A 25,022-nucleotide genomic window follows, 5' to 3' on the forward strand; every position below is an offset into this window, starting at 1 on the left:
AAAACGGTTTGAGTAGAACAGACGCCTTTAATTCTCCATTGTTAAAGGTCTGGCTATATAGCCTAAGAGCGTTTCTTGTATCACCAAACTATGAAATAATTAGGAGTGTGCAGCCCAAATTTTTTTTTATTTTCCTTTTTTCTCTTTTGGTAAATATTAGAAAGGGTGCATACTATTTTCCAATAGTACACACTCGTTCTGATGGGTGGAAGAATATGCATTCTTGGAAAATACTGTGCACTCCGAGTCACAGGAAAAAAAAATGTTTTGGAGTGAGAAATGTCATTTCAGATGCCTGAAACAGTACAAACCCCACTCTTAAAAAAAAAAAAAATGACTGAGACCAGAGCAAAATAAGGTACACCCAGGGGTCCTTTTTCTAAGCTGCGGGAAAAGAGGGCCTGCACTAGTGTCAGCGCGTGTTTTTGATGCTCGCTGAGGCCCTTACTGCAGCGGGTTGCATATTAACATAACATAGTAACATAGTAGATGACGGCAGAAAAAGACCTTCATGGTCCATCCAGTCTGCCCAACAAGATAAACTCATATGTGTATACCTTACCTTGATTTGTACCTGCCTTTTTCAGGGCACAGACCGTACAAGTCTGCCCAGCAGTATTTCCCACCTCCCAACCACCAGTCCCGCCTCCCATCACCGGCTCTGGCAACTGCCACACATTGCGCAGAAAATTTCAGAGTATTGTCTAGAATGACACCTAGATCTTTTTCTTGAGTGCTGACTCCTAAGGAGAAACCCAGCATCAAGTAATTATGATTTGGACTATTCTTCCCAATGTGCATCACTTTGCATTTGTCCACATTAAGAGGCAGATGCACTAAAGCTTAATGAGCCTTTAATGACCCTCCAACGAGGAAATTTTGATCCGTTGCATGCATCAAAGGGCTTTTACCGAGGAAGCTAGCAGCTAACGAAAACGGAATGGAGATGAGCAATTAGTGTAAAAACCCCATTGAAACGAGATGCACTAACCTTTTCCGATTGCCTTTACGCAGGAAAAAGGCAGGAAATCTAACGAGAGGTCTGGACCTCTCGTTAGGACAGCTCTGTGCTAGGAAAAATCGTAAGTAACCTACGTCAGAAGTAGGCGGGCCTAGGCCAGGGAAGAAGAGACGTCATGGAGACTCTGCGACCAACACAACAGATCTTCCTGCCTGTGCAGCGCTTCACAAAGAGGTGAGAGGCGCTGCTCGGGTCGGTAATAGGGAGGGGGGTCTCGGTGGAGGGGGGGAGCGGCGTAGTCAACCTCAGGGGGGGCAGCGGGGGCGGGGCACGGGGCGGAAGAATGACGGGAGGCGGAGTTAGCTTTTGCAAAACAGAAGAACAGGAAGGGAGGGGGACCGGGACTGCTAGAATTTTGCTTTTTCGTGGGGGGGGGGGGGGGGGGGGGGGGAAGCGGCGGAAAGTGGGGAGCAGCGGGGGGGGGGGGGGGGGGGCAAGGCCATCCATACAGGACGCTCCGGACGAGCGCCCTTGCCCCCTCCTGATCCTTTGTTTTTGTATTTTGCTGACCGGGTAGCCACGTGTATGTGTTGTGGCTTTTTTTTTCGTTTGTTTTGACATTTGCAGCATGCGCAGAGCAGCCAGCAAAACGCTTGGCTGCTCTGTGCATGATTTAGGGGCCAATTACCGACGTGTATTGTGATTCCTTGATACATTGTACGTTTCAATACCGAACTGAGCATGTGTGACTTTTTTTTTTGGTGCATTCTTCGTTTTTTTTAAATCGTTAGGTACTTTAACGATTTAGATTTTTTAACGTTTGGCTGATGCATAAATTGATTTATATTTGAGTCCTTTACAGCTTGGGTAGTGGAGATTTAAGTATGCTCGTGTTGATCTGACTGCATTTCTGGTTGGGGGGTCTATGAGGTCTGCCATGTATCCCGGGGCTTCGCCATAGATAATTTTATGGGCCAGGGTACAAATTTTGAAAGCTTTGCGTTCTTTGATTGGAAGCCAGTGCGGTTTTTATCGGAGGGGTTTAGCGCTTTCGAATCGCGTCTTTCCAAATATAAGACTGGCTGCTGTGTTTTGAGCAGTCTGAAGTTTCTTTAAGAGTTGCTCTTTGCATCCCGCATAGATTCTGTTGCAATAGTCAACGTGGCTTAATACCGTTGATTGTATCAGGTTGCAGAAAGTTTCCCTCAGAAAGAATTGTTTCACGTGTTTAAGTTTCCACATTGAGTGGAAGATTTTCTTGGTTGTAGAGTTCACTTGGCTCTCGAGTGTAAGGTTAGGGTCAATTGTGACCCCGAGAATTTTCAGGCTGAGATAGGGAGGGTGTAATCTGGGGTGTTTAAATTTGTGGGTTTGTTCATGTTGTGTTGGGATGAGAGGATGAGGCAGTGTGTTTTTTCTGTGTTGAATCTGAATTGGAATGCATTTGCCTGTGTCCTCTCTGGGCATCTGGGAGCAGGGCTCTCTGTGAGAACAATGAAAGCCAGACAGAGAGGCTCCAAAACTGGAGACTTCAAAGAGTAGAACCTATGAAAATGGTCACCTTCCTTGCATCAGGAAATTAAACTGGAGTTTGGCTGGGAAGGGAAGAGGTTATTTGATCCCTTTCTGTTCTTGAAGTATATAAAGCAGAAGCACATGGCTCTGCACAGCTTTCTTTCTTTCTTTCTTTCTTTCTCTACACACACACATCTTCAGCCACCAAAGGCCCTGGCACTGCCCCCCCCCCCCCCCCCCCTTTCTCCTTCAGCCCTACTCCAAAGCTAAAAACTGTGATTCCTGTGTTTGGGGGCTGGGCTGACTGGGAGTTCTCTGAGTAACGTACCTTAATAGATAGGATTCCAGGAGGGATCTGGTTTACTCTGCCCACCCGCCCCTGAGGCAGCTCTTCATTTATAGTCAGGGTTCTAATTAAGGTAATAAGCAAGTGCTGCTCCCACAAAGTCTCAATACATTCAGTATATCCAAACAGTAATCACAAACAACAAAATACATCATATTAAAATCCTAAAGACACTTTGTCTATTCAACATCCTTCATTTTGTAGCTTGTTTTAATATATTGAAATACTCATATATTAATGAGATGGAGTCAGTAGTCCAGCAGCGAGAGGGGTGCTACCCAGTCTTTTGCACTGAGTGTCACATGTATGATTATCTCCCAGTTGGTGTGAAGTCATATGTGTGTGCCCGGTGCAAAGAACTCCTAGCTCTCAGAGAGCAGGTCCGTTCTCTCGAGGCTAGAGTACAAGACTTGGTAGAGATGAGGGAGATAGAACAGTACATAGATGAGACGTACAGGGATATTGTAGAGATGTCCCACCTCCAGCCGGGTAGCCCCTGTGCTACTTCGGAGGAGAGAGGTCTCCTAGAAGGAGAGCATTGCCCTGGTGAAGTAGGAAGTACTCCTGTACCCAGGACCTGCCCACCAGAGGATGTATTAGCCTCTCGCACTGAGGATATGTCTCTTTACAGCCCACAGGGGAAAAGACAGAACCGCCGTTGTAGTTGGAGACTCATAGGAAGATGCACTAAAACAATCGTTAATGCTCGTTGCTTACCGATTCCTTAGCGACGTGTATTAGCTGCCCCCCAGCACCGTCTCTTTATCTCTGTGACTACTCCTTGCCCCGCTCCCTCCCCGTCTGTGATGGTCTCTTTCTCTCGCTTGATCCCTCCCTTCCTCCCTCCGTGTGTGATTCAGTCGGCTGCCCAGAACTTTCAGCCTGTCAGCGGCTGCTGTAATGGGAGAGATCGAGCCTCTAGTCCGGGATCCAAAAAGAAGGCACAGCTCCCTCCTCCAGGTCTCTCTCAGCCAATCACAGCGCGTTGAGCTGTCACTGGTGTCAGCTAAACGCGCTGTGATTGACTGAGAGGCTGTGCGCTGCTCTCCCTCCTGGCTGCTGCTCACCTTTGTGCCGGATTTGTTAGCTGCTACCGTGATCGGAAAATGGCTCGGAGAAGCCTTTAGTGCATGCCAGGGTTTACTACTTGCTCGTTAATGGCTCGTTAAGTTTGGTGCATCTGGCCCTCAATCATCAGGCGTGTAGATAGCTGGGTGACTGGTGGACGTGAGGGTCGCCTGGTGACTTGCCTGCCTGGTGTGAAGGTGGCGGACCTTACACGGCACCTAGACAAGATTTTATAGTGCTGGGGAGGAGCCGGCCGTCAGGGTACACGTGGGTACCAACGACGTAGGAAAATGTGGGAGAGAGGTTCTGGAAGCCAAATTTAGGCTTTTAGGAAGGAAGCTCAAATCCAGATCCTCTAAGGTAGCATTTTCTGAAATACTACCTGTTCCACGCACAGGGCCCAAGCAACAGGAAGAGATCTGGAGTCTCAATGCGTGGATGAGACGATGGTGCGGGGATGAGGGTTTTGCATTTGTCAGGAACTGGGCAGCATTCTGGGGAAGGGAGAGCCTATTCTGATCTGATGGGCTTCACCTTAACCAGGGTGGGACCAGGCTGCTGACGTCAATATTTAAAAAGGAACTAGAACAGCTTTTAAACTAGAAAAATGGGGGGAAGGCCAACAGTCGCTCAAAAACGCATGGTTCAGGATAAGGTATCTTTTGAGGATATCAGCCAAACTGGGAAGAAAAAGTTCCTTGTAAGTAAGAATGTCAAAGAGACCGTAGTGAATCAGATGGCCTTAAGTACCATTAATAATAACCAGCCACAAGATAACATATTGTCAGCAGGCACCTCTTCGTGCTGTCCGCTCTTGTCTCGACACCTCTCAGTGCTGTCCGCTCTCCCCTCGACACCTCTCCGTGCTGTCCTTTTTCACCCACACAATTGGGGCTAATCCATCACCTTAGGAGAACTGCTTTTGCTTATTTGTAACAAGTGATTATTCACAGTACTATTTCCCCAACGGTATCAGAGAAAACCAGTCTGCCTGCTGTATTACAGCTGCTAGTCCCTGGGCACCTTGTTTCACTTCTCCCACACTCAAAGCTCCATAACCATTCAGTTTTAGAATTAGTTAATGACTTGGGATAAACCTGTGGTTCAGTCAATTCCTCTTCTCCTTTCTCTTACTGCCTAGGAGATAGAGGCATTTTCACCACCCTCGCTTGTCAGACACCAACACTCTGACAACCTCCCACAAATGTTCAGACTGACCTCCTTCAGTGCTGGGCAGACTTATACGGTCTGTGCCAGAGCCGGTGGTTGGGAGGCAGGGCTAGTGCTGGGCAGACTTATACGGTCTGTGCCCTGAAAATGACAGATACAAATCAAGGTAAGGTATACATATGAGTTTATCTTGTTGGGCAGACTGGATGGACCGTGCAGGTCTTTTTCTGCCGTCATCTACTATGTTACTATGTTTTGACAAAAAAAGCAAACAGGATGCTAGGAATTATTAGGAAAAGAACAGTAAATAAGACCAAGAATGTTATAATGCCTCTGTATCACTCTGTGGTGTGACCTTACCTTGAGTATTGCATTAAATTCTGGCTGCCGTATCTCAAAAAAGATATAGCAAAAATAGAAAAGGTTCAAATAAGAGCAACCAAACATATCAAAGGGATGGAACCAGGGGCGTATCTGAACTGCAGCGGTAGGGGGGGGCCAGGGCCAGAGTGAGGGGGCACATTATAGCCCCCCCCCCCCCCGCCGCCACCATTGCCAACCTCCCCCTGCCGTTGCTGTCGCCTACCTTTCCTGGCGGGGGACCCCAACCCCCACCAGCCGAGGTCCTCTTCCTCCTGCCGCTGCTGGCTGCCTTTAAAAGAATTCCTTCAGCTGGCGGGGGACCCCCAACCCCCGCCAGCCAAGCCGAGGTCCTTTCATTTCTTCCACTGCAGTCTGCAAAGCTCAGAAGAAACTTTCGGCGCCAGCTTTGCAGTCTGCAGTGGAAGAAATGAAAGGACCTCGGCTTGGCTGGCGGGGGTTGGGGGTCCCCCGCCAGCTGAAGGAATTCTTTTAAAGGCAGCCGGCAGCGGCAGGAGGAAGCGGACCTCGGCTGGCGGGGGTTGGGGTCCCCCGCCAGCAAAGGTAGGCGACAACAACGGCGGGGGAGGGTTGGCGGCGGTAGGGGGGTCCAGGGCGAAATCTGCGGGGGCCCAAGCCCCTGTGGCCCCACGCAGATACGCCCCTGGATGGAACTCTTCTTGTATGAGAAAAAGCTAAATAAGTTAGGGATCTTCAACTTGGAAAAGAGACAGCTGATTGTCCAGAACAGCTATATATGAGCTATACCATGAAATTAGAGATGAAATCGACCCAACCACTGCTAGATCTCATGCAGTACCTGGCCTGGTAAAGCTGCTGACTGTTCTGCAGTTCTTTGCCACAGGGACATTCCAGCATGTTTTAGGGGGTAACAGCGGCGTGGACCAGGCAACTGTTTCAAGACATCTAGCCCAGGTACTACTCCTAATTTTGCTAAACCCTCTCCTCATCTCTGCCCTCCAACACCTCTCTTCCCTCCTCCACCTTTGTTACACCCCCTTCTCATACCTTTACTGTATAAAACCTGCATGACCCAATACACTCCTTTGCACTATGTTTCAGGTTCTGCGCGCCCTGAAAAAATGTGTTCGCAAGCACATTGCTTTTCCCACAGGGGCAGCAGAGCAGAGGAGGGTCAAGCAGGACTTCTACAAGATTGCTGGCATACCCAATGTCCTGGGAGCTATTGACTGCACACATGTTGCCTTGACCCCGCCTGCGGATCAAGAAATGCAGTACCGAAACCGCAAGATGGGGTACTCGCTGAATGTGCAAGCGGTGTGCGATGCAAACCTCAGGATCCGGGATGTTGTGACACGTTATCCAGGGAGCTGCCATGACTCCTACATCTTGTCTAACAGTGCGCTGGGAAGGAAGTTTGCAGAGGGGCAAATTGAAAACGGATGGCTTCTTGGTGATTTTTTTTCCATTTAGTTTACTGGTGTGGGGGATACACTGACCTCTACTCCCATCCAGGGGCGTATCTGAACTGCGGCGGTAGGGGGGGCCAGGGCCAGAGTGAGGGGGCACATTATAGCCCCCCCCCCGCCATTGCCGATCCCCCTCCCCCCAGCCGCTGCCATTGCCAACCCTCCCCCTCCGTTGCTCGCCTACCTTCGCTGGCGGGGGACCCCAACCCCCGCCAGCCGAGGTCCGCGTCCTCCTGCCGCTGCCGGCTGCCTTTAAAAGAATTCCGTCAGCTGGCGGGGGACCCCCAACCCCCGCCAGCCAAGCCGAGGTCCTTTCATTTTTCCACTGAAGCTGGCGCCGACGAAAGTTTCTTTTGAGTCTGACGTCGCTGCACGTTGTACGTGCAGGACGTCAGACTCAGAAACAGAATGAAGCTATTTCTGAGTCTGACGTCCTGCACGTACAACGTGCAGCGACGTCAGACTCAAAAGAAACTTTCGTCGGCGCCAGCTTCAGTGGAAAAATGAAAGGACCAAAGGCAGCCGGCAGCGGCAGGAGGACGCGGACCTCGGCTGGCGGGGGTTGGGGTCCCCCGCCAGCGAAGGTAGGCGAGCAACGGAGGGGGAGGGTTGGCAGCGGTAGGGGGGTCCAGGGCGAAATCTGCGGGGGCCCAGGCCCCTGAGGCCCCACGCAGATACGCCCCTGCTCCCATCCCCTTACCTACTAGTGCCCTGGTGGTCTACTGACCACTTCCGCCTTCGGGCCCCTATGTTTCTACAGGAAGTAAAAGAAAAAATAACTTAGAAAAATATAGTGGGAATAAAAATAAGGCAAAAAATATATACTTAGCAATTTTGCGGTATGGTGAGGTGGTGCTACCTGAAAAATATGAAGATAATCACAAAGAATCAAATTCCAGAGTTGCATATATGTTTAATCAAGTTAATGTTTTTTTTTGTTTTTTTTTAATTCCTACTAAACCAAAATATACTTATCTGACAATGTGCTGTTAGATGTCTGTGAATATTGTGGTGAGATTTCACTTTAGAGGTTTATGTATAACCTGTACAAGAACAAACATGCCTGTTTGAGAATAGTTAAACTAAACTGTTGAGAAATTAAAAATAAATTTAATTCATGGTTGAAATATAATACTTGTCTCTGAATTAAAATCATTTAGATAATTTCTCCTCCTATTCACAGGATTAGGCTGGCATGGTTAGTTTTGCATGTATGTACTCTGATCTCCGTTTTGATGATGTTCACCTGAGGTAACTGTTTAAGGTGAAGTAAGGTGAACATTCCACTATTGGAGGTGTGGTTACATTTAAAATTCAAATGTGAATCTAGTATAACTTCAAGACTAACAATCTGATGTTTAACAGACACCAAAACAGCTTTGGAGCTGTATTGCACTAACCTGACTACCACCCGCCCAACTGATAAGCATAATTTCTGTCATAATTTAAAGCTAATCTGTTACTTTTCATCCAGAATTGAATAGCATCCATATATTGCTACAATTTAAGATGACTGGGTACAAAATCATCATCAACCAAAAAGGTGAAATGAGAACACAGGAGGATGAATTACTGAAAGAGATATTCCCATCCCCACCAGTGCTGGCCTTCCGACAGCCACCCAACTTAAAACACAAGCTAATCAGAAGTAAACTCCCAACACAGACTCAAAAAGAAGATAATGGCACACATCCTTGCAATATATCCAGCTGCAAACTATGCCAAAACATTTCACTCGCAGTCATTCACAAAGGAAAAATATTCAACATAAAGGAATCCTTCACATGCTCATCTTCCAATGTACTATATGTCATCCAATGTAAAAAATGTGACAAAGGGTGCTATATCGGAGAAACAAGCCAGATGCTGAAGAAGGGATTTAATTTACATAGACATCATATGAAAAATGCCAGTGCCAACCAGGATGTTACCTCTGTGGGACAGCACTTTACAAAACCAGAACACTGTACTAATGATTTTATGTTAAGAATACTTAAAGGAAACTTTAAAACAATACAGGAACGCAAGACCTTTGAAGTCAAAATGATGAAATATTTTGACACTCACCAGACAGGCCTTAACAAAGAACTGGGTTTTCTAGCCCATTATAAACCATGAAATTTCACTGCTTTGCCACCCTCTGATCACCATACATATCTCCCTGTCCCTCATCCTCTCAGCCCTCTCTGTTTCTCACCTAGCCCACCCCTCCCTCATTCTTTCTCACTGTCACTGAAATACTTTGATGTTTCACTTACATATGCTGTTACTTATCAAAATTTGCTTATTTCTGATCTGATAAAGAAGGGCTACCTTCGAAAGGTAATCAAAAAATGTATTAACTTAGACCAATAAAAAAGGTATCATCTTCTTTTCTTTTCTTTTTTTTTTTTAATCCTTTATTCAAATTTTATAAAATCTTACAAAACAATGAGACATTGCAATCCGCATTAAATTTACAGGGAAAAGAATTATTAAAGAAAAAGAATTTAGATCTTTCGTCCACAATTTAAGAAAATCTGGTTCCAAGACTTTAGAAATACACTAAAAAGGAAAAGAAGAAGAAAAAAACAACAACAACACAATTGCTACCTCTATAAATCTAACTCCAGCCTGCTATTCAGGGAGGGCATACAACATTCACTTCAACTTTTGCATCTAGAAAATGTTTAAGCTGCTTTGGGTCCATAATCTGATACTGTTTAGTCTCTAGCAATACATTACAAATGCAAGGAAAACGTAAAACAAAACTCGCTCCTACAGCCTCGACTCTGGGGCGCAGCGCCAAAAAGGCCCTCCGTCTCATCTGCGTTGGCTTAGAGAGATCAGGAAAAATTCTAATTTTTGAACCCATAAACAGTCTTTCTAAGTGTCTTAAGGAAAGTCTTAGAACAGCATTCCGGTCTGGCGCCAAAACACAAAGGTGACCAACATAGTAGTCCTATGAGTAATAACTTCCAACGAGTTTTCCAGGAAGGAAGTAAGATTCATTGCTTCTCCCATTGGTTGTAAAGGGGATTCTCTTACCTTCCACTTGGGGTTCCAGATGTATTGGGCATGCGTAATAGGAGGCAGTGAGTCTTTATCCATCCCTAGAATCTCAGTCATATATTTTCTCACCATCTCCAAAGGAGGAATTAGAGGAGACTTGGAGAAATTAAGAAACCTTAGATTAAGTCTTCTAGCCTGGTTCTCCAGGTATTCCAAACGTTTATGAAGAAAATTGTTATCCTTAACCAAGGCTGTTTCTAAAGTCCCCATTTCTAGAATTTTAGATTCCACTTTTTCCATTTTAAAGGACTGCTGCGCAGTCACCTGTGCCTGCATCAGAACGGCTTCTGAAAGAACTTTAATATCGTCTGTATTTTCTTTAATCATAATTTGCATAGAGGAGTGTGTGCTGTAAACCATATCCCATAGTGACTCAAGCGTCACAACAGCTGGTTTGGTTATACCACTTGTTGGTAAAGGGGAGTGTGGCAGGGCCTCACAACGCGAAAGTTTGGACACTATGTCCTGAGGTAATACCTTCGAGGCCAACAAAGTCGGTCTCTTGGTCCTGGGTCCCGCTCGTATTCGCTGTAGTCTGCCCCTCTTGCAGCTCTGGTTTCACCCCTCCGGTGTCCTTTTCTGCTTGGGCTACTGCAAACAGCTCACTCCCCAGTTGTTGTGGTGCAGTGGCGTACCAAGGAGGGGGCGGTGGGGGCGGTCCGCCCCGGGTGCCAGTGGGTGGGGGGTGCTCCGCTCCCGCCGCCTCCCGTGGCCGTTCCCGCGGCGCCGCACATTAAAAAAACCAGCGAAGCAGCGTCGCAGGCAGCACCTCGCGCCCTGCTTGTAAAAAAAAAAAAAATCAAATCTCCTTCCTTCTCCTCCTCATCTTGACGTCTTGACGTCGACTTGGGCCTTCCAATCAATTTGATTGGAAGGCCCGAGTCGACGTCAAGACATCAAGACGAGGAGAAGGAAGGAGATTTGATTTTTTTTTTTACAAGCAGGGCACGAGGCGCTGCCTGCGACGCTGCTTCGCCGGTTTTAACGGGACTGAGGTGGGGAAGGAGAGGGGCGAAAGGGACTGGGGTGGGGGTGTTCAGAGGGGAGAAGGGGACTGGGGTGGGGATCTCAGAAGGGAGAAGGGGACTGGGGTGGGGATCTCAGAGGGGAGAAGGGAAGGGAAAGGTAGGGGAGAAGGGGACTGGGGTGGGGGTGTTCAGAGGGGAAAAGGGGAGGGGAGAAGGGGACTGGGGTGGGGAGAAGGGGACTGGGGTGGGGGTCTCAGACGGGGGAAGGGGAGGGGAGAAGGGGACTGGGGTGGGGGTGTTCAGAGGGGAGAAGGGGACTGGGGTGGGGATCTCAGACAGGGGAGGGGAGAAGGGGACTGGGGTGGGGATCTCAGAGGGGAGAAGGGGACTGGGGTGGGGGTGTTCAGAGGGGAAAAGGGGAGGGGAGAAGGGGACTGGGGTGGGGATCTCAGAGGGGAGAAGGGAAGGGGAGGGGAGAAGGGGACTGGGGTGGGGATGTTCAGAGGAGAAAAGGGGACTGGGGTGGGGGTCTCAGACAGGGGAGGGGAGAAGGGGACTGTGGTGGGGGTCAGACAGGAGAAGAGGAGAGGAGAAGGGGACTGGGGTGGGGGTGTTCAGAGGGGAGAAGGGGGCTGGAACTGGGGGCTGAAAAAAGGGGCAGAGAGAGAGAGGAGACAGATCCTAGATGGAAGGGGGAGCGAGAGGGAGGGCAGACCTTGGATGGATGGGAGAGGGAGGGCAAATGGTGGATTGAAGGGGCAGAGAGAAAGGGCAGGCAGTGGATGGAAGGGACGGCAGAGAGGGCAGACACTGGATGGCAGAAAGAGAGAGAGAGTGAAGACAGATGCTGGATGGAAGGAAGACGGTGAAAAGAAGATGAGGAAAGAAGAAACCAGAGACAACAAACTGTAAATAAAATATATATATATTTTTTTTTTGCTTTAGGATAAAGTATTGTAGATGTGTTAAATGTTTATAATAGAACATGTAAATAAGGTAATCTTTTTATTGGACTAATTTTAATACATTTTGACTAACTTTCGGAGAACAAAACCCCCTTCCTCAGGTCAGGATAGGATACTGTAACCGCACTATACTGTACTGACCCGAGGACGGAGGTTTTGGCCTCTGAAAGCTAAATGTATTAGTCCAATAAAATGGTATTATTTTACTTTCTATATTTGTTTTATTTCTATTTGTTAATTTGTAAAGTGGTGATTGGTACTTGTTAGTTTTTTTCAAATTTACATCTGCTGTCTTTATATTTTGCACAGTACTAGGGGACAGTTTCTGTTTCTGTGGTGTTGCATTGTATGCAGAGTCTGGCATTGGGGGTTCAGTTTAATTTTTGTCTAAATAGAAAGTTTATGATTACTTATTCTATAGTGGATTAGGGTGTATCTGTGTTTGTGAAAAAGACATGGCTTTCAATTGGCATTGACTGTGCAGGATCGACGATCTGTACTATTCTGTCTGGTTTCGTTTTACAATAGGTGAATTGATGTTCTAGTGCTCACTGTAGTGTTTAAGATGCTTTCCTTTTCCTTGTGTGACTTGTAGAAATTACTGCTTATGGTATGGTAGAATTGCTCTATAGGTCCTGAGTGTTTTGTATTCTCGGCATGCCTAGTACTGGATTTGGGGGGGGGGGTGTTAAAAAATGACCGGCCCCGGGTGTCAACTACCCTAGGTACGCCACTGTTGTGGTGCCGTGCATTCCACGGGGCTCAAAGAAACCCCGTCTCCGTTCTCCATTGACGCCTGCGCGTCGATAGCTGCAGAAGGAGTTGAAGTACTCGAAGGTCCTGTTTGCATCTTTGGAAACTGCAGCATTGTTTGTTTCATCGACGAAAAGGTTCCAGGAGTTGAGGGGACCTCCTTCACCTTTCCCCTCCGCTTCCCCATCATAATCGACGGGTCGAAGGCCGCGAAAGAAGCAAAAACCTGCACCTTCCTCTCAGAGCAAATTCAGGTGCGTGTGGTCAAAGCTCCATCTTGGAACCGGTTCATCTTATTTTCTTTTCTTTTCTATGTTTAATTTTATTCTATTTCTATTGACTGCCTTAAGAAGTGGACTAACACTGCTACCACATCTCTCTAATTTATCTTTAAAATCGAGAGTGGTACCGGAAGATTGGAGGGTGGCCAATGTAACGCCAATTTTTTAAAAAGGTTCCAGGGAAGATCTGGGAAATTATAGACCTGTGACCCTGATGTCAATGCTGGGCAAAATGGTAGAGACTATTGTAAAGAAAAAAAATTACAGAGCATATTCAAAAGCATGGATTATTGAGACAAAGAGGGGAATAATCGAACGTCACCGGCGATCTATTTTAGCGGCGGCGCATCAGCTGGCTGGAACCGTATTTTCAAAAAAGATGGCCGGCCATTTTTTTTTCGATAATACGGTGTAGCCCGGCGAAATGCCTTGGATTTCGCCGGGTTTGAGATCGCCGGTTTTGTTTCTCCGCGATAATGGAAAAAAATGGCGGCGAACTCAAACCCGGCGAAATCCAAGGCATTTGGCCGTGAGAGGAGCCAGCATTTGTAGTGCACTGGTCCCCTCACATGCCAGGACACCAACCGAGCACCCTAGGGGGCACTTAAAACATCTTTTATAAACAACCAATTTAGCTTCCAGGTGCATAGCACCCTTCCCTTGTGTGCTGAGTCCCCCAAATCCCCCCCAAAACCCACTGCCCACAAGTGTACACCATTACCCTAGCCCTAAGGGCTGAAGGGGGGGACCTACATGTGGGTACAGTGGGTTTTGGGGGGTTTGGGAGGGGTCACCATTACCCACCACAAGTGGAACAGGTAGAGGGGGGGGCCTGGCTGTGCCTTTCTGCAGTCCACTGCACCCAACAACAACTGTTCCAGGGACCTGCATACTGCTGTCAGGGTGCTGGGTATGACATTTGAGGTTGGCATACAGGCTGGCAAAAAAGGTTTGTATTGTAATATTTTTAGTGTGGGAGGGGGTTGGCGACCACTGGGGGAGTACGGGGAGGTCATCCCCCATTCCCTCCGGTGGTCATCTGGTCAGTTGGGGCACCTTTTTGAGGCTTGGTCGTGAAAAAAAATGGCCCAAGTAAACCCGGCGAAATACTGCTTATCGCCGGGTTTTATTTTTCCATTATCGGCGAAAGCCGGCTATCTGGTAGCCACGCCCATGCCCACCCATGTCCCGCCTTCGCTTCGCTGGCGACATGCCCCCTTCAAAGCTATCAGAAATGTAGCTTTCGATTATACGCTTTTCGCCGCTTTTGCGAAATCGCCAGGCATATCCCGATTTGTGTCGGGAAATAGCCGGCGATTACTTTCGATTATAAGCTGTTCAGGTTATCAATAGAAATCAAACAAAATAAAACATGGAAAAGAAAATAAGATGATACCTTTTTTATTGGACATAACTTAATACATTTATAAGCTGGAAAGTTAACATGAATTTAGTGAAGAGAAATCTTGCCTCTTCAATCTATTATATTTCTTTGAAGGGGTGAACAAACATGTGGTTAATGGTGAGCCGGACGATATTGTGTATTTGGATTTTCAAAGGCATTTGCCAAAATACCTCATGAAAGACTCCAGAGGAAATTGGAAAGTCATAGGATAGGAGGTAGTGTCCTATTGTGGATTAAAAACAACATAATACAAACAACTTCACCACCATAACCACCCCAAACCTCTCCCTCCCCGTCGCAAACAATTTGAAAATTCTGGGAGTCACCATTGTCCGAAATCTTACACTTGAAAATCAAGTGAAGAATACAACTAAGAAAATGTTCCACTCCATGTAGAAACTCAAAAGAGTAAAACCTTTCTTTCCAAGAGCCATTTTTCAGAACTTGGTTCAGTCAATGGTTCTAAGTCACCTGGACTATTGCAATACACTTTACGCTGGCTGTAAAGAACAAACCATCAAGAAACTTCAAACAGCCCATAACACCGCTGCCAGACTCATTTTTGGTAAAACAAAATATGAAAGTGCGAAATCCCTAAGAAACTACACTGGCTCCCACTTAAAGAACATATCGCGTTCAAGATCTGCACGACTGCCCATAAAATCATTTACGGAGATGCTCCAACCTACATGCTAGACCTCGTGGACCTGCCACCCAGAAATGCTTAAAGATCTTCCCACACCTTTCTCAACCTCCACTTCCCCAGCTGCAAAGGAGTAAAATATAAACTAACACACGCGACCAGCTTCTCCTATATGAGTACGCAGCTGTGGAATGCACTTCCAACTCACTTGAAAACGATTAACGAATTAACTAACTTCCGCAAATCTCTGAAGACCTATCTCTTTAACAAAGCCTACCACGAAAACACATAACCAACATAACCTATCTACCTTTATTCAGAATGTATTTCTCTATAACGGCTTGATTAAATCTTCTTGTCTCTCCTTGACTTCTTTGTAACAACAACTGTACTCTTACACTGGCATGGCGACGCCATAACAGGTCTCTGTAAACCACATTGAGCCTGCAAATAGGTGAGAAAATGTGGGATACAAGTGTAATAAATAAATAAATAAAACAGATTCCAGGTTAAGAGGGAAGACAAAGGACGGTTAGGGAGAGAGGGGAAGGAACATATTAGATTTGGGGTAATGCTAATAGAGTAATAATTACAATGCTTGATTGAACCTTTCCCAGTATCTTTTGGCTATGGGCTCATGGGGTTATAAGAGTCCAGACCCTGTGGGTTGTGGAAGGGGAGATAAGAGATTTTATTATAAGGAGGGAGGGTAAGTGAACACTCCTGGATTTAGAGATGGGAGTAACTAGCGAGGTAATTAAATTTGCTGATGACACAAAGTTATTCAAAGTTGTTAAATCGCGACAGGATTGTGAACAATTACAAGAGGACCTTACGAGACTGGGAGACTGGGTGGCTAAATGGCAGATGACGTTTAATGTGAGCAAGTGCAAGGTGATGCATGTGGGAAAAAAGAACCCGAATTATAGCTATGTCATGCAAGGTTCCACGTTAGGAGTTACGGACCAAGAAAGGGATCTGGGTGTCGTCGTCGATAATACGCTGAAACCTTCTGCTCAGTGTGCTGCTGCGACTAGGAAAGCGAATAGAATGTTGGGTATTATTAGGAAAGGTATGGAAAACAGGTGTGAGGATGTTATAATGCCGTTGTATCGCTCCATGGTGCGACCGCACCTTGAGTATTGTGTTCAATTCTGGTCGCCGCATCTCAAGAAAGATATAGTAGAATTGGAAAAGGTGCAGCGAAGGGCGACTAAAATGATAGCGGGGATGGGACGACTTCCTTATGAAGAAAGACTAAGGAGGCTAGGGCTATACAGCTTGGAGAAGAGACGGCTGAGGGGAGACATGATAGAGGTATATAAAATAATGAGTGGAGTGGAACAGGTGGATGTGAAGCGTCTGTTCACGCTTTCCAAAAATACTAGGACTAGGGGGCATGCGATGAAACTACAGTGTAGTAAATTTAAAACAAATCGGAGAAATTTTTTCTTCACCCAACGTGTAATTAAACTCTGGAATTCGTTGCCGGAGAAAGTGGTGAAGGCGGTTAGCTTAGCAGAGTTTAAAAAGGGGTTGGACGGTTTCCTAAAGGACAAGTCCATAAACCGCTACTAAACGGACTTGGAAAACTCCAAAATTCCAGGAATAACATGCATAGAATGTTTGTACGTTTGGGAAGCTTGCCAGGTGCCCTTGGCCTGGATTGGCTGCTGTCGTGGACAGGATGCTGGGCTCGATGGACCCTTGGTCTTTTCCCAGTGTGGCATTACTTATGTACTTATGTATATGGTTTTATAATAGTTAACATAAACAGGTTTATGGTAAAATTATAGGGTTAAACTTTAATACAACTGTCAAGCATGGGCAACGGGTGGGGGGAGGGAGGGAGTTAGGATTCTATAAAAAGTTGATGACTGTAAGTATTGCAGTATTTATGAAGTGTTCTCCCACTAGGTTTTGTAAGATTGTATTGACTGCCATGTTTTGGTAGAATTGTTCTTTTTGTTTTGTCATCAATAAAAACCATTGAAATATAAAAAATAAATAAAACAAACAGTAGGGTTAAATGGTCAGTATTCTCAAAGGAGAAGGGTAGATAGTGGGGTTCCCCAGGGGACGATGCTGGGACCGCTGCTTTTTAACATATTTACAAATGATCTAGAGATGGGAGTAACTAGTGAGGTAATTAAATTTGCTGATGACACAAAGTTATTCTAAGTTGTTAAATCACAAGAGGATTGTGAAAAATTACAAGAGGACCTTACGAGACTGGGAGACTGGGCATCTAAATGGCAGATGACTATGAGGAAAGGCTAAAGTGACTAGCAGGCTTATTTTCGAAAGAGAAGGATGCCCAGCTTTCGACACAAATCGGACGACCCTGTCCTTCTCACAGGGTCGTCCAAATCGGTATAATGGAAAGCCGATTTTGGGCGTCCCCAACTGCTTTCCGTTGCAGGGATGACCAAAGTTCCCGGGGGCGTGTCGGAGGCGTAGCGAAGACGGGACTGGGATGTGCCTAACGCATGGGTGTCGACCCATAATGGTAAAAAAAGGGCATCCCTGATGAGCATTTGGAAGACTTTACCTGGTCCTGTTTTTCTTACGACCAAGGTACAAAAAAGTGCCTTAACTGACCAGATGACCACCGGAGGGAATCAGGGATGACCTCCCCTTACTCTCCCAGTGGTCACTAACCCCCTCCCACCCTAAAAAAAAATCTTTAAAAATATTTTGTGCCAGTCTCTATGCCAGCCTCAAATGTCATACTCAGCTCCATCACAGCAGTATGCAGGTCCCTGGAGCAGTTTTAGTGGGTGCATGCACTTCAGGCAAGTGGACCCAGGCCCATCCACCCCTACCTGTTACACTTGTGGTGGTAAATGTAAGCCCTCCAAAACCAACCAGAAACCCACTGTACCCACATGTAGGTGCCCCCCTTCACCTGTAAGGGCTATGGTAGTGGTGTACAGTTGAGAGGAGTGGGTTTTGGGGGGCTCAGCACACAAGGTAAGGGAGCTATGTACGTGGGAGCATTTTATGAAGTCCACTGCAGTGCCCCATAGGGTGCCCGGTTGGTGTCCTGGCATGTCAGGGGGACCATGGCACTATGAATGCTAGCTCATCCCACAACCAAAGGGCTTGGATTTGGTTCTTTCTGAGATGGGCGTCCTTAGTTTCCATTATCACCGAAAATCAGAAACGACCAAGTCTAGGGACGACCATCACTAAGGACAACCTAAATTTCAAGATTTGGGCATCCCCGACCGTATTATCGAAACAAAATATGGGAATTCATCTTATTTTGATAATACGGGTTTCCCCACCCCTCCACTGGGACGTTTTGCGAGGACATCCTCAGCAAAACTTGGGCATCACTTTCGATTATGCCCCTCTAGGGCTCTTCAGCTTATAGAAAAGATGGTTGAGGGAGATATGTAGAGGTCTATAAAATAATGAGTGGAATGGAACAGGTAGATGTGAATCGTTTGTTTACCCTTTCAAAAAAGACTAGGACTACAGGGTATGCAATGAATCCATTTACCACCACCAGTTTCCAATCCAGTTCATACTTTGGTCCTAACTTCATCCCACTCAACTTACTCATACGCCTCCTCAGAGGATCAAAGGCTTTGCTGAAATGCAAGTAGACTTCATTGAATCTAGAAATATCCATTAAGCAGTTCTTTGGTCACCCAGACAAATCAATCAGTGGAGGAGTGGCCTAGTGGTGAGGGTGGTGGACTTTGGTCCTGAGGAACTGAGTTCAATTCCCACTTCAGGCACAGGCAGCTCCTTGTGACTCTGGGCAAGTCACTTAACCCTTCATTGCCCCATGTAAGCCGCATTGAGCCTGCCATGAGTGGGAAAGCGTGGGGTACAAATGTAACAAAAAAAAAAATCATTCATTTGGCAGGATTTTTCTTTGATAAAACCACATTGTCTTAGATCCTTCAACCATTGGATTCCAGGAAGATCACTATCCATTCCTTCAGCAGCATCTCCATTATTTTTCCTACCACTGAAGTGAGCTTTACTGGCCTGTAATTTTCCAATCCTTCCTTATCTCCACTTTTGTAAAGTGGGACCACATCCACCCATCTCCAATATCATGATATATTTTCTTGGGTTAATATTTCAGAACTCAACCAGGCATTATTGTAGAATTATTTTATTAATAAACCAGGCATAACTTCTACCCCACTAAACCCTAAGGGATAGACATACTGTACATTCTGGGGGAAGGATGTGAAGGGTTGGGGAGGGGTACATAAGTATTGTCATACTGGGAAAGACCTAGGGATGACCATCTCTAAGGACGACCAAATTTCAGGATTTGGGCATCCCTGACCGTATTATCAAAACAAAAGATGGACGTCCATCTTGTTTCGAAACACGGGTTTCCCCGCCCCTGGATGGGGACATTTTGCGAGGACGTCCTCATCAAAACTTGGACGTCCCTTTCAAAAATGCCCCTCTTTGGTTGCTCTTCTTTGAACCTTTTCTAATTCCACTATATCTTTTGTGAGATACATTGACCAGAATTGAATGCAATATTCAAGGTGAGGTCACACCGTGGAGTAATAGACATTAAAGTACTTTTGGTCTTATTTACCATCCTTTTCCTAATAATTCCTAGCATCCCGTTTCCTTTTTTTTTTGGCTGCCAGCTCACACTGGGCAGAAGATTTCAGTGCATTGTGTACAATGACACTTAGATTTTATTCTAGAGTGCTAACTCCTATGGTGGACCCCAGTATCAGGTAACTATGATTCGGATTATTCTTCCCAATGCGCATCACTTTGTAGTTGTCCACATTAAATTTCATCTGCCATTTGGATGTTCAGTCTTCCAATTTCCTAAGGTCTTCCTGCAATTTTACACATCTGCCGATGTTGTTAAAGTTGTTAAAACAGCAACAACTTTGAATAGTTTTGTGTAATCTGGAAATTTAGGTCCTCTTTTACAAAGCTGCGCTATTGATTCTCGGTGCGGCAAATGAGAGGAAGTCCATTCAATTCCTATGGGCTTCCTCTCATTTGCTGCATGGGAATCACTAGCACAGCTTTGTAAAAGAATCCCTTAATAACCTCAGTTGTCATTCTGATTTCTAGATCATTTGTAAATATGGAGACCCTACAGTTTAGACTGTTGGGGCAATAACATTGACTGAGCCAGAAGGAAGGGAGGTAAATAGTTAATAGAGGTGAGGGTAGGGAAAAGATAGAATGGTACGAACGACGGAGTTGAGAGGGTTAATGTTGAAGTGTGGGTAGGGTAGTAACAGGAGAGGAAGGGTGATTGGATGATAAGGGGAGGTGAGGATTGGTGGTTGTGGGCAAACAGAAAGGTTTTTGGCGGTTTAAAACCATTGGGTGAGGGTGGATGAGGGGTTAGGATTTTGTGGGGTGGATGAGTGGTAGATTGGGCTAGTGGTTGGAGCACCGGTGTTGGGATTCAGAGAAGGCCGGTTCAAATCCCACTGTTCTGGTTTGAGTGCTGAGGTTTGCATTCATGGCTGCAGTCACGGTGCGGTTGAGAAGGCTGTTGAAGCAGTACTAGTGTGGTGTTTGTTGAAGGTAATAATAAAAAAATATATATATATATATTTCAGAGGGTGAATTTTAAGTTTCGAGTTCGCTGACTCCAGTTCCGGATTCGACCGTGCGATTGCGGTTGTGTGAGTAAATGGTGTTTAGTGAAGGGACTGAATTTGAGGGAAGAGGGGTCTTCTGGAACGGGTGTGTGGTGTGCGTGAGCTGTGCAAGGGTTTAAGTTTGTGAGGGTTTTTTGGGTGCTGGGATATCCTGTTGTGTTTTGGAAAGGATTGAGGAAGATTTTGAAAGAGGGGTTTTTAAGGTGTGGGTTTATTTTAATGGTTTTGGTGGTGGTTAATTTAATCAGCCAAATGTTTTATTACTATTGGTAAAGTTGAGAGGTGGGGGGAGGGTGACCTGGGTTGGGTTGAATATTCTGCCATTTATTCTATTATTATTCTATTGTATAATGGCTCCTAAGAAATTGGGTAAGGGAGGGGTACAAGGGTGTGTAAAAGGTAAAAGTAGTAAAAAGGGGTCAGCAGGCAAGTCTCCTGGGGGAGGCTCGAGTGGAGTAGTGTCAGGGGTGGGTTCTTCAGCATCATCAAAGGTCAGACAGCAGAAACAGAAAAAGAGTCAGTGTCGTTTGAATTCTGCTGTTCAACAGCAGACGGAGACTTTCGGAGTGACAACTCCGGTCATACCACTTAGGCCACTGGGCAGTGGGATAAGAACTGATGTTCCTGCTCGTGGAGTGGATTGTGAGGATCCATTGGAGGGGTCTTCTACTGTGAGAAATGCTGGTGAGTTATTAACTGATTTATTTGAGGGGTTGGGAAGAGGTTTGAGAGAAGGGGGTAGGGCTGGAGAGAGAGTGGAAAGGGCGAATGGGCATGGTAATGATGTCAGTGGTAGGGGATTGAGGAAGAAGTTAAGGAGTAAAAAACTTTGCGTTGCTTGTGTCATGTGGTGTGGAGGCTCGATATGGAGAAGCGACAGAGGAGGGGTGTAACGGCAGACCCAATGCTAGTTTGGAAGTCTTCTGACTCCTGGGACTCGTCAGGGATTAATTCCTCTTCTTCTTCTTCTTCTTCTTGTGATATAGAGACGGCGAATTGTGTGTCTGGTGAAGTGAACAATCAGATGGAAGGATTTAATGTGTTAGGAAGTCTTTCTAGTGGTTCACATCTGGGTCATACATTCTGTAATATTGCTCCATTAGATTGTTACATTACTCAAAATGGCGTCAGCGAATTTTACGGGGGAAATATATAGATTTATTTGCTCATTTGGCTTGTGATCAGGATAGTAATCCAGGGAAGGATAGTGGGAAGGATGATGCTAAAAAGAAAAAAGGGAGGGTCCCTAAGACGATCCTGAATTGGTGATGAGTTTTCATGTTTTTGCAAGTGGGGTCAGCGAAACCTGCCCTTTATCCGGGATTATTAAGTTATTCTGATCTAATTTTAAGAGCTTATAAAATATATGGTGGCTGGTCATGGTTTAACTATGATGAACATTTTCGAAGGAGTATGGCTAGGGATAAATTGGATAATTGGGGTGTCCGTGACGTGGATTTATGGATTGCTAATTTTACTCCTTCGGGTATTTTTCCCTTTTGTTCAGGGGCCCCTGCTGGATTCCCCGGATATGGTAGTGGCTCATTTGCAGGAACCGGGGGAGTCGGATGGTTTCGGTCAGTTAATGCTGGAATTGCAGGTGCAGGAAGTGTGTGGCGTAGTGGGATCAGTGCAAGGGGGAGCTTCACAAAAAATGCTTGTTTCCAATTTAATGCAGGTAGGTGTAGTCGCCCCTCCTGTAGATTCCGATATTGTTGTAGCTATTGTCATGGAACCCACCCTGCATTTAAGTGTCAAAGGAGTGGGTTTTCAGGTCGAGGACAGTAGTTGCGAGGAGGAGTCCTGAGTGGACCAGGTTTGGGGTCGCAAGGCCCCTTCCCCCATTAAGCTTTCTGCGTTGCATAATTGGTTGGTGCTATATGCAAATAGTGGGGATGCTTATTTGCTTTGGGTAGGGTTTTCAGTCGGATTTCCTATTCCTTTTGAGGGTCCACCATTATATCATCAGTGCAAGTGTCACCCGTCTATGGTAAGACTTCACACAGTATCAAAATACCTCTAAGATGTAGTCGTGCCAGCCGAGGGAACTAACTGTGCTCAGCTCACAAGAGACAGAGTGAACATAAAATAAAAACTCATCCTTAAAAGATAATACCGGATGAATGCAAAAAGGTGAATATGAATTCCTGTGAATGGAATCAATTTGATTTACGATGAATCCAGATACTACTCCCTTATATATAACAATAAAATATTTATTTAAGTGGAATGGAATTATTTGACTGTGCTGGTAAACAGAAAGAAATACTCTTCAGTTAGATTGTACAGGATTAGACCAGTAGAACTGCTGATTCCCTACTGGATCCAGTATACACTCTAATTTCTTTACTAACCAAACATTTAGTCTCCTGACCAAGTTACAAGTAAGTATAACACTTCAAAGATTTCCAACTCAAAATAGGAATGTTTCTTAGGTGTATTTCATTTAAACATTTTTATAAGCTTCTTTCCTACAGGGCTTACTTTATAAGGTAAACTAGTAAAACATGCCCGTTTCATGCGGCAATGAAACGGGTGCTAGCACGGTTGCTGTCCGGTCCTCCCCCCCTCCCTACTCACCCCGTTGGCTTTCGTCCGCCATTGTTGCGGACCTCGGCACGCCACCGTCAATCTGCTGACATTGATCCGCCCTCGACATCATCCCGTTTGACGCGAGGGCGGGGCCCAAACTCAGTGTTTTCGGTGGCTTCACCACCACGAAGGCTTCGAACCGGAAGGAAGTGCCCGGAGGACCTGACAGTGACGTCAGTGTCCTCAGAACGTTGAGGGTGAGTTTTATTATATAGGATAACTATCCAAAACCTTTCAAATCTTAGTCTTATAGTGGTATAATTATTCTAATTGGATTTCTCCTTCTTCCTTTATTTTCAAAATTCAATCTCAGTTCACTTGGGTGATAAACAGGAGTTTCAGAAAAAGTGTGTGAATTGTCTCTCTCTCTCTTCCTTAATGTCCTGTATTCAGTTGTTTTATTTTTCTTTCACAGCTGAAGGAAAACTTCCAGTTGCAGACTCCAAGAGATCTCTTCTTTAGAAGTTGTCTCCCACTGATTCTTCTTCCTAAACTTAATCTAAAAATAAAAATAAAAGGAGAAATACTGCCTCCCTGCAGTGTGTGTGGAACTATGGATTTGCCTACCTACAGCAGGAACCTGAACTGTGCCAAGCTAAAGAAAATAAAATAACCAAATTTCCTACACTCTAATTTTCCTGACTCAAATTATTAAACTGCAAATTTATAGCCCTATCTATGTAGGTGGAGAGCACTTCTTCCCTTTTGAAGCTCCTAAAATGGAGGATTCACAACGGAATCAAACTCTCTCTCTCTCTCTCACTCACACACTCATAGACCCATTCCCCTCTCCACTCAGTAAAGTTACTAATCTGGCTAATTCAAAATGTGAGCAAAATCCTCTTAGTTTCCAAAGATTCTTTTTCGAACTTATCTCCCTTTCACCAAAGAATATAATTCAGATCAAACATTTATCTCATATCAAATATTTATCTCAGATCAAATATTTATTTCACATCAAATATTAAGGTTTCCTTGCTTACAGGCACTTAAATCCACTTAGCTTTTATATAGTTTATAGGATTTAAACACTCTTAAACTGAAATTCACCCTTTTCTATTCTTCATAAACTTCAAGTAATCCTGAAATATTCAGATCCTTTTCTCAGAAGAGAAACCTCAAACTTGTAGATCTCCACCAATCTCTTTTCACTCATACTTTCTCATTTACCACAAAATCAGGCACTCTTTTATAATTTCAATCAACTTAGATCAAACAACAATTCTTTCTATCAATCCTTACACACGAGCTCAAAGCTGCACGTTCTCAGTCTAAATCTTCAGTTGCTCTCTGTTCTCTATTCCCAGGCAGATTTTCTAACAGAAGCTGCTCATCCAATCAGAGAGATCTATTTGAATGCAGATTAACATACAGACACTCTAATGGGAATTTTTAGTCAAAACACTAGATAAACCCTTCGTTTTTGGATCAAACTTCACATTTTTGATCAGAGCCATGCCATAACATTAAGGCTGTAAACATTTCCAACAATTTTTATCCATAAATATGCAAATGAGAACCTCCCAAAAACGGACTAATTTGCATATGGCTTGAGCAAATTTGAGTATATAGCATACCAATCCCACTTCCTAGCACCTAAATTCTGCAATTAGATTTAATGCAAATACTTTTAAAACGTATTTTTAGCACTTTTTTTTTTAATTTGTAAAGGTCTTTATTAAACATTGAAAAGGCAATACAACAGCCTATAAGGCATAAGAAGTAGTGCAAAATACAAAACAATGTATACATAACTTGAATACATAAGGCGTAGTATAACAACTCCCACATGAGACAAACAGAAGAAGCAGTTTCAATGCAGCCTTGATTAGCATCCAAACCTCAAAAATTTTGAAAGTGTTTTCAACCCCC

General features: G+C 45.1%; 1 protein-coding gene across 1 annotated transcript in view; it reads left to right on the forward strand.

Annotated features, from left to right (window-relative positions):
- LOC115464154 (protein ZNF783-like) overlaps positions 1–23,740 on the forward strand; it is a 122,703-nt gene extending 98,963 nt beyond the window's left edge. Inside the window, exon 4 of the mRNA XM_030194579.1 lies at positions 23,566–23,740. Within this exon, the coding sequence (XP_030050439.1) occupies positions 23,566–23,612 (47 nt within the window). The 3' untranslated portion in view covers positions 23,613–23,740. The remainder of the gene's footprint in view (positions 1–23,565) is intronic.
- Positions 23,741–25,022: the final 1,282 nt, after the last annotated feature.

The sequence above is a fragment of the Microcaecilia unicolor genome, chromosome 1 (assembly GCF_901765095.1).
Source record: "Microcaecilia unicolor chromosome 1, aMicUni1.1, whole genome shotgun sequence".
In the NCBI taxonomy this organism is placed as follows: Eukaryota; Metazoa; Chordata; class Amphibia; order Gymnophiona; family Siphonopidae; genus Microcaecilia; species Microcaecilia unicolor.